Source organism: Alligator sinensis, unplaced genomic scaffold, assembly GCF_000455745.1.
Source record: "Alligator sinensis unplaced genomic scaffold, ASM45574v1 scaffold802_1, whole genome shotgun sequence".
In the NCBI taxonomy this organism is placed as follows: Eukaryota; Metazoa; Chordata; order Crocodylia; family Alligatoridae; genus Alligator; species Alligator sinensis.
In genome coordinates, this window is record NW_005841918.1 from 3,750,848 (window position 1) to 3,764,290 (window position 13,443).

General features: G+C 42.8%; 1 protein-coding gene across 1 annotated transcript in view; it reads right to left on the minus strand.

Annotated features, from left to right (window-relative positions):
• The window catches only part of CWF19L2 (CWF19 like 2, cell cycle control (S. pombe)), a 156,753-nt gene extending 143,554 nt beyond the window's left edge, over positions 1-13,199 (minus strand). The window contains exons 1-2 of the mRNA XM_025198254.1: positions 13,180-13,199; positions 2,854-2,964 (exon numbers count right to left, since the gene is read on the minus strand). Coding sequence (XP_025054039.1) covers positions 2,854-2,895 — 42 coding nt within the window. The 5' untranslated portion in view covers positions 2,896-2,964; positions 13,180-13,199. The remainder of the gene's footprint in view (positions 1-2,853; positions 2,965-13,179) is intronic.
• Positions 13,200-13,443: the final 244 nt, after the last annotated feature.

Here is a 13,443-nt window from a genome sequence, read left to right on the forward strand (position 1 = left end):
CAAAGCGGCGTTGGGGCGGCTCTGCAGCTGAACTGCCTTTTTGGGCAGCAGCAGCTCCTTCCGGCTACTGCCACCACTGGCCCCATCCCCACAGTACCAGCAGGGACCCACACTGCACGGCCCTGACCCTGTGCACTCCACACTCGTCCACCCAGGCTCAGCAGCAGCAGCGCAGAACAAAACCTGTTACTCAGTGCAGGGGGAAAGCAACTCCTTACCCCTCCGGCTACCAGTGGTTCCTGCTGCGGCCTCCTAGAGCCCGCGCCATGCAGGGATGCCCTGCGTCTGCTCTGCACTGCCCACTGCTGGGCAACCCATAGACAGCGGTGACGGTGACAGAGATGCAGCCCAGTCTGGTGTGGTGTGGGCTCTGGGTGTCTGCAACCTGAATGACCAGCAGTAAGAGGGGAAGGGGCTGCTTTTCTCCTGCACTGAGCAAACTTTTGTCCCACGCCGCCACTGCTGAGCCTGGGCAGGCAAGCCCAGAGCAGGTGTGGAGCACACAGGATCAGGGCTGTTCAACACGGGTCCCCACCAGTACCACAGGGCTGGGCCAGCAGCAGCAGCAGCTGGATGGAGGTACCACTGCCTGAGGTGCCTAGAAAGGCAGTCTAACTGTGGAGCAGCCTCAGCCCCACTGCGTGCAGGATGCAGCATGGCTGGATGGTGCCTGGGCCAGGTGGGACCGAGGGATCTGCCACAGGCCAGATCCGGCCTATGGGCCTATTTTGCCCACCTCTGAGCTAGACTGTTCTCAGTGGTGGCAGATGACAGAACAAGGAGCAATGGTCTCAAGTTGCAGAATGGAAGTTTAGGTTACATATTAACTCTTCCACTAGGAAAATAGTAAAGCACTGGAACAGGTTACCCAGAGAGGTGGTGGAATCTCTGTCCTTGGAGGTTTTTAAGATCCAGCTAAACAAAGCCTTGGCTGGGGTGATCTAGACGACAGTCCTGCTTTGAGCAGGTGGTTGGACTAGATGACCTCCAGAGGTCCCTTCCAACCCTCATTTTCTATGATTCCTGCTACATTGTGCAAAGCCTCCTAGAAATTCTGAGATTTGGGGTCAAGCTAGTCAACTTTGAGGATTTTTCTTCTGGCTTCCCATAATTCCTTGATGTTTTTAAACCAGCAACATTTTCAAATTACTATCAGGAAGCATGAAGAGAATACTGCTAAGTGCCACAATCATTAATATATATAGACTGTTCCAGAAGTATTGATGGCAGGAAAAAGAAGAGCAATGCTATGGCAGCAGAACTTCAGGAATGACAAAAGGCCACTTGCCTGGAAACCAAGATGTAAGTTTTCCTGAACAACTAGACAACAGAAAGGAGTTCTTATTAACTGTATGTAAATAGCTGCAGGATAATGATGCAGCATATATTTAGGAGAATGAAAGAAAGGTGCAGGCTCCTTGTGAGCCATGTCTACCTCACTATGTAGTAAGTGTTTGCCATGTTTTGCACGACATCTGCAAGAGCAGAGAGAATTTTTTTTCCCCAAGGCTGAGGCAGGACCACAGATTCCCTGATATTCAAACAGCCAAGAAAAATACTTCCCACTTGGTCAGAAAAACCCAGGGTCAAGGTGCACAGTCCTCCTGCTCTGAAGCCAGAGACAGCAGATGGAGAATTTATATTTTGTAACCAAGAGAAGATTTGTGTAGACATCTGAATGGGAACCGATGTTTAGGGGGAGCGGTAGATGTCCCTCAAATTTCATAGCCAGGTTTTTCCATAATAAAAATCACCATCAAGTCAAAATAGAAATATAAACTAAAGCCCAGACAGGACATGTCTAAAGTGCCACACGTGTCTGTTCTGGCTGGTCTCAAAAATTGATTGGGGATGGGGGTCAGTCTTAAAGCTGGTATGCCAAGGGAAGGATCTTACTTTTGGAGGACTGAAAGTGACCTCTGCGCACCCCCACCCCATTACCGTGTGTTTTCTTCAGGGCTCAGGACACAAAGTGATTTGCAAGGGGAGGGGAGCTGGTCATAAATACAGGCCCAGGGTGTCTCCAGCATAACTATTTGATTCTTTGTTGTTTTCAGCAGCCTTTCCTGCACATTTTTTCCTGCATCCAGCCGTTCCCTTTCTACATTCAGATGGTCCCTGGACAGCTTCTCGCTATAGTGAAAGAAACCTTCTGCCGAGGTACATTTACAAGTCAACAAATATTTCCTTACCCATCCTCTTTTGCTTCACTCAAAGTTTGCAGATCTTCAGCAGCTGATAAAATTTATGTCCACAAAGATCAAGATGCTTTAAGTGTTACAGAAACAGAGAGACAGCACAAGTACTTATGGTCTCAATACTTGTCTCTATGCCAGCAACAGTAAAAATACTGCTTTTCTCCATTTTGAAATACCATTAACATCTGGCACTTCCCAGTCTGGGGCATACTTGCAGAGATGATACATTCCATCTTACTTCCCTTCCTATAGGAAGTTTCTGGTGGGCCAAGACTATGACAGGAAGGAATAACAGGGACTGTAAAGTGGCTGTGTACTTCTGCTGGCTGCAGGATAGTCAGGCTCTAGTTGGTAGCTTTGAAAATTAGAAATGTATCTTCACTGTTGCATATCTTACTGAATACTACAAACAACATACGTCTCAGCCACTATTTTTATATGGGAGAAATTAAGAGTCAAACTGAGCTAAAGAAATGCTTATCTGGCCCAATACTCCATATTATATTTCTGTTTAGATTTTTCCAATGTTAGTTCTGAGGCACAGAATCTTCAGAGATTCCTTTCTAAAATCACTTTCAAAGGCTCCAAATTTTTTGGTTTACCTGGCAATAATGGAAAACTAACAGGAAAATTCAATCATTTACTTCTCCATCACCTTTTCCAGTTCCTCCACCCGTTTATTCACATCGTCCAGCATCCATGTGTCCTCACCACGCAGTCGCTTGAGTTCTTTGCATCTCTCTTCTTTCTCATAATCCGCTTTGGCCTAAACAGAATTTGGGGTCAAGAAAAGGTGGAAATTAAGATGAATAACAGATTGTCGCCATAACATACCTTAAATATCCCAAACCAAAAACAAAGCACCATATACGCTGAAGCCGGGTAGAATGCCATATTCTCATATTATGCTATATTGCTGCAGCAGCATTTCTACAAAGTTGCTTACTGCTAAGAAAAATAGAGCTTTTCAAAGACAAGATGTAGCATAAATCTGAACATATTTGATGACTTAAGCCTTATCCTGTATGTCACCCTATTTCACCTTTTCATTATGAGTATTATCCAGAACAAACTTCAGAGGGAAACCTTTTAGGAGTCAAAACTTTAGTATTTAAACCTATTTTGCAAGAATTAGACCAAAAAGCGAAAGATCTCCAGGTCTCCCCAAATTTCATCCCTCACCTTTGTTTTTCCTTTTTTATCAAAAGATAATTTCTTCAGAAACCAATAAAATATACAGTAGTGTAATCAACACAAAGGCCCAAGATAAGTCAAGAGATCACATGACCAACTCAAAGTCCCCCCCACTTTTGCTTCAAGCTATTAACCTAAATCAGATATTAATTCTCCATAAAGAACCACGAGTTGAAATACTCACTCTGATAATTACAAAAATAATTATGCTGCCTTCCATGGGCCAGTTTCTGTTTCTGACATAATCCAAAACGAAAATGCAGCATTACCAACTTGAATTATTTTAGACATAGGTTGACAACCTTTTCAGGCTGAAGATTAGATTGACCCGATCTGATGGAAGCACAAGGAACTTCTAGGATGCCTCAAGTACAAAAAGAAAGCAGACGGGCAATAGAAAAATGGCCAGGTCACCAAGGAAATATACCAGGAAATAGCAAGAGCCTGCAGGGACAAACATCAGCAAGGCATTAGCTGCACTTGACATGGGAGGTTAGAGACAACAAGAAGAGATTGTATAAGTTTGCTGAAACACTATTCAACAGATACTTTGCCTCAGTCTTCACAAACAAATTACTAAATGTACTCGACTCCAAGTTAAGGCCCATCCATCCATACCCCATCCCAATCAGCACTGGGGGGAAAAAAAAAACTTGTCTTGGATTCAATTACCGGCCCAGGAAAAGCAGTGGCTCAGCTTTGGCTTTGGGCCCAGCTCCGGCTTTGGGGGGCAGGTTGCAGGTGGGGCAAGGGAGTGGGGGGCATGTTGGGGGGGAGGGGGGTACATGGCAGGAAGGCAGCCAAGCCAGGTGTGTGGGTGTGGGGGTGGAAATGAATTGAAGACTAACTTCCTCTAAGTAGATGCTATACATGGACATTTATAACACATTAATAACTTTCCATTAATAGAATCTAATTATTCAGGGGGTCATCTTAAATTTGAAGTCATCCTGAACTCAAATAAATATGGTAAGCTACAACCAGATGGCTAACAAAGAATATATGCATAAGGAAGGGGACAAGTTGAGGGATGAGGTAACTGAAGAGACAGTCAGAGCTTTTGATGGGTCTGAATTAATTCAAATCAGCAGGGCCTAAGGAACTTCATACCAGGGTCCTGAAGCAACTGGCACAGGTGATGTCAGAGACCTTGGCAATGATCTTCATGAAGTCATGGGAGATGGGCAAGGCACCATGGAAAAGGACTGGAAAAAGGCCAATGTAGTGCCGCTCTTTAAAAAAGGCAAAAAGGAGGACATAGGAAACTACAGACCAACTACCCTCACCTCAATACCCAGAAAGCTACTGGAGCATACCCTAAGGAAGTCCATTTGCAAGAATCTGGAGGAAGAAAGGCTTATCACCAGGGAACCTGGTTTTCTCTGATTTAAAAAAATCCCCAACTTTTAGTTAAAAAGTAACCCCAAATCCACATTTTTCCATGATTAAAATGAAACACCACTATAACAAAAAGGCAGAAGTTAACTTCAGTGACAGTGACCATGAAATAACAGAGTTCAAGATCCTAAGGAAAGGAAGGAAGGAAAGCAGCAAAATAAAGACACTAGACTTCAGAAGAACTGACTTCAACAAACTGAACTTGTGGTCAGGATACCTATGGTAAGCAAGTCTGTGGGGAAATGGAGTCCAGGAGAGCTGGCTGTACTTTAAGGAGGCCCTTTTAAGGGTACAGAAATAAGTTACCCTGATGAGACAGAAGAATGTGAAATGCAAAAGAAGGCCAGCCTGGCTAGCCAGCAATCTCTTCAATGAGTCTAAACTAAAAAAACTACAAAAAGTGGAAATGTAATAATAGTACTATGAAAGAGTTCAGCGTATTGCATGGGCATGCTAGGAAGATGAAGGCAAGTTTTGAGATGCAGCTGGCAATGGACATAATAGCCAATAAAAATAAATTCTCCAAGTATGGCAAAAGTAAAAGGAAGACCAAAGAAGCCACAGGTCCCTTATGGAATGAAAGTGGCAATCTGGCTACGGATGATGCAGAGAAGGCTGAACACCTTTTTTACTTCAGTCTTTACAAGTAAGGGCAGCTACCAGATGACGAATGTAGCTAGAAGCAAAGATAGGGAAGGAGACAAACAGGCCAGAATAGGAGAAGAACAGATTAGGGACTACTCAGAGAAGCTAGCTATTTTACGTTGACAGGGCCAGATAGGATGCACCGTAGAGTACTGAAAGATTCAGCTGAGGTACATTTCAGAGCCACTGGCTATCCTTTTTGAGAATTCATGGAGTTTGGGTGAAGTCCCAAATAACAGGAAAATGGCAAATTATAGTGCTCATCTTGAAGAAAGGGAAAAAGGAGGATCCACAGAATTACTGACCAGTCAACCTGACCTCAATATCTGGAAAGATCCCTCAAGAAATCTATTGTGAAGCACCTAGAGAAGAACAAGGTGACCAGGAACAGCCAGCATGGATTCACCAAGAGCAAGTCATGTTTGACCAACCGGATTTCCATCTACAATAAGGAGACAGACTCTACGGACGGGCAGAAAGCAGTAGATGCGATATACTTTGTCTTTAGCAGAGTTTTTTGACACTGTATCCCATAACATTCTCATTTACAAGCTAAGGAAATACAGGCTGGACAAAAGTACTGTAAGGGGGATATATAACTGGTTGAACCAATAGTCTTTGATGACTCAATGTATAATTGGTGTCCAATGGAGTCCCTCAATCCACTGTTGTTCAACACCTTCATTAATGATTTGGATGATGACACTGAGTGTACGTGTAGCAAATTTGTGGATAACACAATGTTGGGTAGAGTTGAAGACACTCTGGATGGCAGGGCTAGCATCCAGAATGACCTGGACAGACTGGAAAAACAGTTCACAATCATTAGATAAGATTCAACAATGACAAATACGAAGTCCTGCACTTGGGCCGCATGCACAAATACAGACTGGGGAACAACTGGCTAGGCTTCAATACCGCACAGGAGGACTTGGGGTTACAAAAAACCATAAGTTAATATGAGCCAACGGTGCACTCTTGTTGCAAAAAGAGCAAACAGCATGCTGGGGTGTATTAACAGAAGTGTCACTTGCAAATCAAGGGAAATTATTCTTCCGCTCTGTTCACCACTGATGATAACACATCCTGAAGTACTATGTCCACCAGGTTTGAGTCCCACACTTCAAGAAGTATGTGGACAGACTAAAAAGACTACAGCACAGAATGAAAAAAAATACTTAAGGGTCTGAGAAGCAAGATTTATGAGGAAAGGTTGGAAGGACTAGGATTATTTAGTCTGCAGAAGAGAAAACTGAGGAAATGGGGATTTGAGAACAGTCTTCAAATACCTGAAGGACAATTACAAAGCGGATAGCGGTAGCCTTTTCTCTTTGACCATGGAGGACAGGACTAGGAGCAATGCCCTCAAGCTGCAGAAGAGGAAATTTAGTTTGGAGCTTAGGAAGGATCTGAAGGTGATCAAGCACTGGAAGAGGCTACCAACAAAAACTGTTGGATCTCCAGGCCTGTTCCCTATCTTCTGAACTTCACATATGGAATGCTGGCCACTATGCTTTCAAGTAAGGGTGACTTGTGAAGCCCTTTCCCCACAATAGATCTTTCCTCAACCACACAAATCAATACAGGAAGATGCAAACTTGTCTCCCTTTCAACTCAAGGGGCTGAGCATTTTTTTAAAAATCACAGAGATGGACAACATAGGTTAAGTTCCTTGGACTCTATATTTATTTCACACTTCTAAATGTCTGGTTAGTTGGGTAATGATCCATTAACAAAAGTTCAATGGTACAGTGGACATTAGTTTAGATTTTTAAAATGAGCATTGTAAAATACTTTCTTTTTTTAATAAAATAGCAGTTTTACGTGTTTTTACAGAGGAAATCAACCTTCTCATCTCGCCTTTTATCAGCTATTTAAATAACACCATAGATATGACATAAAACTTAATACTTAACAACTATTTATTCTCCCCTTGGTCTGAACTTAATAAAACTTAAAATGGCCAAAAGCTGCAAAACAAAAAAAGTTTTCAACTGCTTCTGTACAGCTCCATTGAGGTGTTGAAATAGTTTATGACCCATTTTCATCACTGGAGCAAAGTAAGAGCAACATACACCCAAATCTGTTCCTTTGAAACACATGAAAATTGAATTTTAGGTAAACCAGTTCAGAAAACATGTTTGTCTAATTTCTTGAACTGTGTGTACTCACCAGATCATACCACAAAGGAAATTACACTATTTTAATTTTACTTACAGGAGTAAAATGTATGTAAATTGTACGATATTATTCTTCAGTCTATTTCCCATGATCTGACATTTTCACCAGCTGCATTTATGAGCTGTGAACAACTACTTCTAAATGTTGGTACGTTTTATAATAGCATCCATTTATCAATTAAGTTTCAGGGCCAAGAGGGTCAGCAGAAGTGGCACATTCATAATCAAAACACACTTATGTTGTATAAATGAGAAGACTTTCATCACTTAAAAAGATAAAAATAAATCAAAAACTGATTTTTTTTAATCCAGGGTTTTTCCCAAAAAACATATTTTAATTTGAAGGTGAAATATTAATTCTATAGAATGAGCAGGACTAATTCTGTATGCTTATGGCAATCTCTAAAGATTTTTAAATACAGGTGATCAGATAAGATACTAGGAAATGTCCATGTATGGCACAACACCTGAAAGTGAATGTATTCAGACTCGTTAAAAAAATAAAATAAAAGGATATTGAGAAATCACCAATTTCAAACAATTTTCTTTGCAAGACACCTGACATTTCAGCAGAGGTATGCCTAGCCCTGGAGGCCAAAGCCCTGAGGTGAGTGGGGAAATGGGTGACTTGGAACAACAGGGAAGGCCTTATCATCCTTCCTGAGAAGTAGGCAATCACCTACTTATCACATGTGTCTGTACACAAATGCACAGAGCCTAGGAAACAAGCAGGAAGAACTGGAAATCCTCACAGTCATGGAAATATGATGTGATTGGAATAACAGAGACATGGTGGGATAGTTTGCATGACTGAAGTGCTGTCATGGATGGGTATAAACAGTTCAGAAAGGACAGGAAGGGGAAAAGAGGAGGAGGAGCTGCACTTTACGTAAAAGAGCCATATGATTGCTCAGAGCTCCAGTATGAAGCTAGAGATAGGCCTCTTGAAAGTCTCTGGGTTAAGGTTAGAGGGAAGAGCAACAAGGGTGATGTCCTGGTGGGTATCTCCTATAGACCGCCAGACCAGGAGGATGCGGCTTTCTTCAAACATCTAGCAGAAGTTTCCAATCACAGGCCCTGCTTCTTGTGGGGCACTTCAATCACCGACATCTACTGGTAGGGCAATACAGCAGTGCACAAGCAATGCAGGAAGTTTTTCAAGAGTGTTGGGTACAACTTCCCGGTGCAAGTGCTGGAGCAGCCAACTAAGGGTCATGCTCTTCTTGATCTGCTACTTAGAAAAATTGGTGGGGAATGCTGAAGTGGATGGCAACTTGGACAGCAGCAACCTTGAAATCCTGATGATAAGAATGATAAGATCCTGAGGAAAGGAAGGAAGGAAAGTGACAGAGTAAAGACCCTGAACTTCAGAAAAGCAGACTTTGACTCACTCAGGGAACTGATGGGTAGGATCCCTTGGGAAGCCAGGCTGAGGGGGAAATGAGTCCAGGAGAGCTGGCTGTATTTTAAAGAAACCTTACTGAGGATGCAGGAATGAACCAACCAGATGCACAGGAAGACTAGTAAGTATAGCAGAAGACTAGCTTGGTTTAGCAGGGAACTCTTCAGTAAGCTAAAACACAAAAAGGAAGCTTACAAGAAGTGCAAATTTGGACAAAACAGGAGGGTGGAGTATAAGAGCATTGCTCCAGCATGCAAGGATGAAATCAGGAAGGCCAAAGCACAACTGGAATTGCAGCTAGCAAGGGACGTGAAGGGAAACAAGAAGGGTTTCTACAAGTATGTCAGCATCAAGAGGAAGGTAAGGCAGTGTGGGTTCCTTACTGAATGGACGAGGCAACTGAGTGACAGATGATGAGGAAAAGGCTAGGACCTGGATGACTGGAAAAGAGCAAATATAGTGCCCATCTTTAAGAAAGGGAAGAAGGAAGATACAGAGAACTACAGACTGGACAGCCTCACAACAGTCCCTGGAAAAATTATGGATCAGGTCTTCAAGGAATTAATTTCTCCCACAACATTTTTGCAAGCAAGCTAAGGGGGACAGAAAACTGGCTGGATCATCAGTCTCAAAGGAGAATAAATCAAAGGCTCGATGTCTATTTGGCAGCAGGTATCACATGGAGTGCCCCAGGGGTCAGTCTTGGGGCCAGTTTTGTTCAATATCTTCATCAATGACCTGGATGGAGTGCACCTTCAAGTTTGAAGACGGCACCAAACTTGGGAGAGTAGCAGATACTCTGGAGAACAGGGCTAGGACTCAGAGAGACCTCGACAGATTGGAGGATTGGACTAAAATAAATCTCATGAGGTTCAGTAAGGACAAGTGCAAAGTCCCGCACTTAGGACAGAACAATCCCATGCACTGGGACAGGCTGGGGGCTGACTGGGTAAACAGCAGCTCTGCAGAAAAGGACTTGGGGGTTTCAGTGGACAAGCAGAACACGAGCCAACAGTGCCCTTGTGAAGCCAGCTAATGGCGTACTGGGCTGCACTGGTAGAAGTGTTGCCAACATATTGAGGGAAGTGATTACCTCCCTCTATTTAGCACTGGTGAGGTCACATCTGGAGTACTGTGTCCTACAGAAAGGATGTGGACAAATTGAAGACAGTCCAGCAGAGCACAACAAAAACAGTTAGGAGGCTGGGGCACATGGCTTTCAAAGAGAGGCTGAGGAAACTGGTCTTATTTAGACTGCAGGAGAGAAGACTGAGGGGGATTTAATATCAGCCTTTAACTACCTGAAGGGGGTTCCAAAGAGGATGGAGCTAGACTGTGGTGGCAGATGACAGAAGGAGCAGGTTGCAGCAAGAGAAGTTTAGGTTAGATATTAGGAAAAACTCTCTCACAAGGAAGGTAGTAAAGCACTGGAACAGGTTACCCAGAGATTCTGGAATCTCCATCCTTGGAGGTTTTTAAGACCCAGCTACACAAAGTCCTGGCATGAATCATATAGGGGTGGTCCTGCTCTGAGCAGTGGTTGGAATAGATGAGCTCCTGAGGTCCCTTCCAACCCTAAATTTCTATGATTCTATGACTAGAGACAGACACATGCAGGAACAGGAGATGAGGTTTATCTGAAATTCCGTACCTTAATCTAAGCGAACTAGTCTCACCGTTATTCTTGGCTGATATAAAAGACACAAAAAAGTCTGGGGATTTATTTATAGGAGAAAAAAAGTCCATTTTGTCCTTATATCAGATTTAACACCAGGCAAGCAAGCTAGCAGCTATAACCTCTGAACCTTTCTGTCTTCAAAAAATTTACCTAGCTCCCTCTATCGCTAAATTAAAATGTTCACTTCTTTTAGTCAATGAAAGTTTTTCCCCTTAATGCAACCAACCCTATGAATTATGAAAAGCTATTTTAACTAAGCTACTTTCTGTAAGCTTCAGACATTGACCTCCTGTCCTACTTGCCTATTATAATTGCATAGTTTACTCACACTCATCTATTTTTCTACCCTTTCTGTATTTCATAATAAAATCCCCTGACAGCCTTGTTTTTTCCTATGCTACACATACCAACCCTAATAGTTTTGCATCTCAACCCTGAGCAGTTCAGGCATTTATTTCAAATGAAGGTTCATTAATGCCTTATGACGCCATGAAACAAAATCCACCAACTTCCCTTTTCACCTTTCTAAACAAATTCCTATCATCACATGCATTTTAAGTTATATCTTTGCAATGCCATTTTAAATTTCTTAACCATAAATATTGTATATTACATTTAATAACTATTTTTCTCTCAAAGTGTTTTATTACTATTTAAATTTACACACACACACCACACTAAAAAAGAATATGGACGGCATGCTCAAGAACCTACTTCTTATCTTACCTGGAAAAGTTAATTAGCCACTTCGCCTCTGTTCCCCTATCTCTTACTGGGCAATGATGATAAATTTCTTCCGTACGTCCCAGGGACAAATTTAATCTTATAACATCTTTAAAGAGTTTTTAAATTCTTGCTAAAAGGTGCTGTAAAATGGTGAGATTATAGCACTATTATGATGTTAGAAAAGTACTTATTCCAAGAAGATGGAAGTAAATTCCACTGGATCTTTAATCTAAGCAAGAAAGATGGGACTGTAAATTGCGTGGGTTTTTTGCAAGTCCAAAAACCAGAAGTTCATATAATTCCATTTCAAGTTCTTCCCTCACTGACAGGAGGATCTGGATGGGTGCAGTGGCACAGGGGCACCTCCCTTCTGAATCATGCCTCAGGAACAGGAGCAAGAGACTTTTTTCCCTTTTTCTGTTTTTTATCTTTCAAGTCCCTGAATTAAGTAAGAATTTCCCCCCATCAGTTCTCCTCTGTGCTCAGCAGCACCTCCTCGTCCCTCCCCTCCCATGCCCCCCGGCCATCACTGGCCCCAACTGATCCAGGGAGGAGATGTGAAAAGGTGAGCTCTAGTACAGGTCCTGCCCTGCTCCATGTAGGCTATGCAGGAAGCCAGGCTCCGTCTAGCACAGTGGCAGCAGTGGCAGTGGATGGGCTCCCTTTCACTGCCAGATCCCTTCAGGTGTTCCCTGCAAGCCCAGGAGCAGGCTGGGAGTATAGCAGGAACAGCTCTGGAGTTCCCCCTCCCCTGGGTCAGCCAGACATAATGACAGCACAAGGCAGAGAGCAATGGGAGTGGGGAAGGGTGAGGAAGAAAGGGAGTTTCTTACCTGATGCAGGAGCTTTAAAAAAAAAAGTCCCCAGCTGCTGCTCCTGTTCCATGGTCTCCCTGCCCCGGGTGGGAGAGAGAGTCTGGTGGCAGGGATGCACTTACCCCTGCAGCACTGGCCACTGCTCCCAACTCCCACTTTTACAAAATCCTGGATCCACCCATGTGTGCTTACTAACTCCTCACACCACATAAGCAACTAAAAAGCAGGAGATTGCTCTGGCCTGCTCTGTTGTCATAGCCCTCATCTGTACAAGACATAGAACTAGAAATGCTCAAATATCCCAGTGCACTTGCTTGCAAGGGACCTGGTCCTGCTCCTCATTTTCTGGCAGCAGCTAATCCCTTTTTACTCTAATGGGACTGCTTTTTTTCTACTACTGACACAAGCACTTAGGGCTGTGTGTACATAACTGCATCTTCCAATCCTACTGTAGCAATCTGCCTTTTCAGGGGACACCAGCAGTACAAACACTAGCACCGGATTCAGAACAGAACTAGGTATCATGGAAATGTAAGGCATCTGCTGCACCAGGACCTTATCTGCAGTGACATTCCTACTGTTGCCTTCACTGCAGCTGCCTCCACAGCAGCTTCACTAGGAATTTTTAAGATAATGAACATCACATAGACTTAATTTCTTTCAGATCTTCTGCAGGGAAAGCCCTAGAAAAGGGCTACAGAATAAGAATAAGGACACCAACAGGCTTCCTCTGAAGTTACTCAAAGGAGGCATTCTACATAATTCTAGCACAGTCTATTAAATTATACAGGATTGTTTAAAAGATAAAATAAATAAAAGATAATTTAGTGGCCCCTAGAACTGTACCTGCCACCTCAAGGACAATCTTCACCCATTTGAAAAGTGCTAACCCCCCACAAAACGTATTTCAGTAAAGCAATACCGAGTTAACAACAATGCTGACCCCATCATTTCTTTCAGCTGAACATCAAGGCTGCAACAACAGTTCAAGATTGTTTTGAAAAGTTGAAGAACAAGTGGTCAAAGCTACTGTGATTCAAAAAGATAAAGAAAATATTAAGGCTGTCAAGCAATTTAAAAAAATGTATCATGATTAGTTGCGCAATTTTGAAAATTAGTCGCAATAAATCACATTTTAATCACACAGCTAAAAACTCAAAATTATGGGCAGAAAAACTCAAAATTATGCAGGTACTTTGTATGGGGG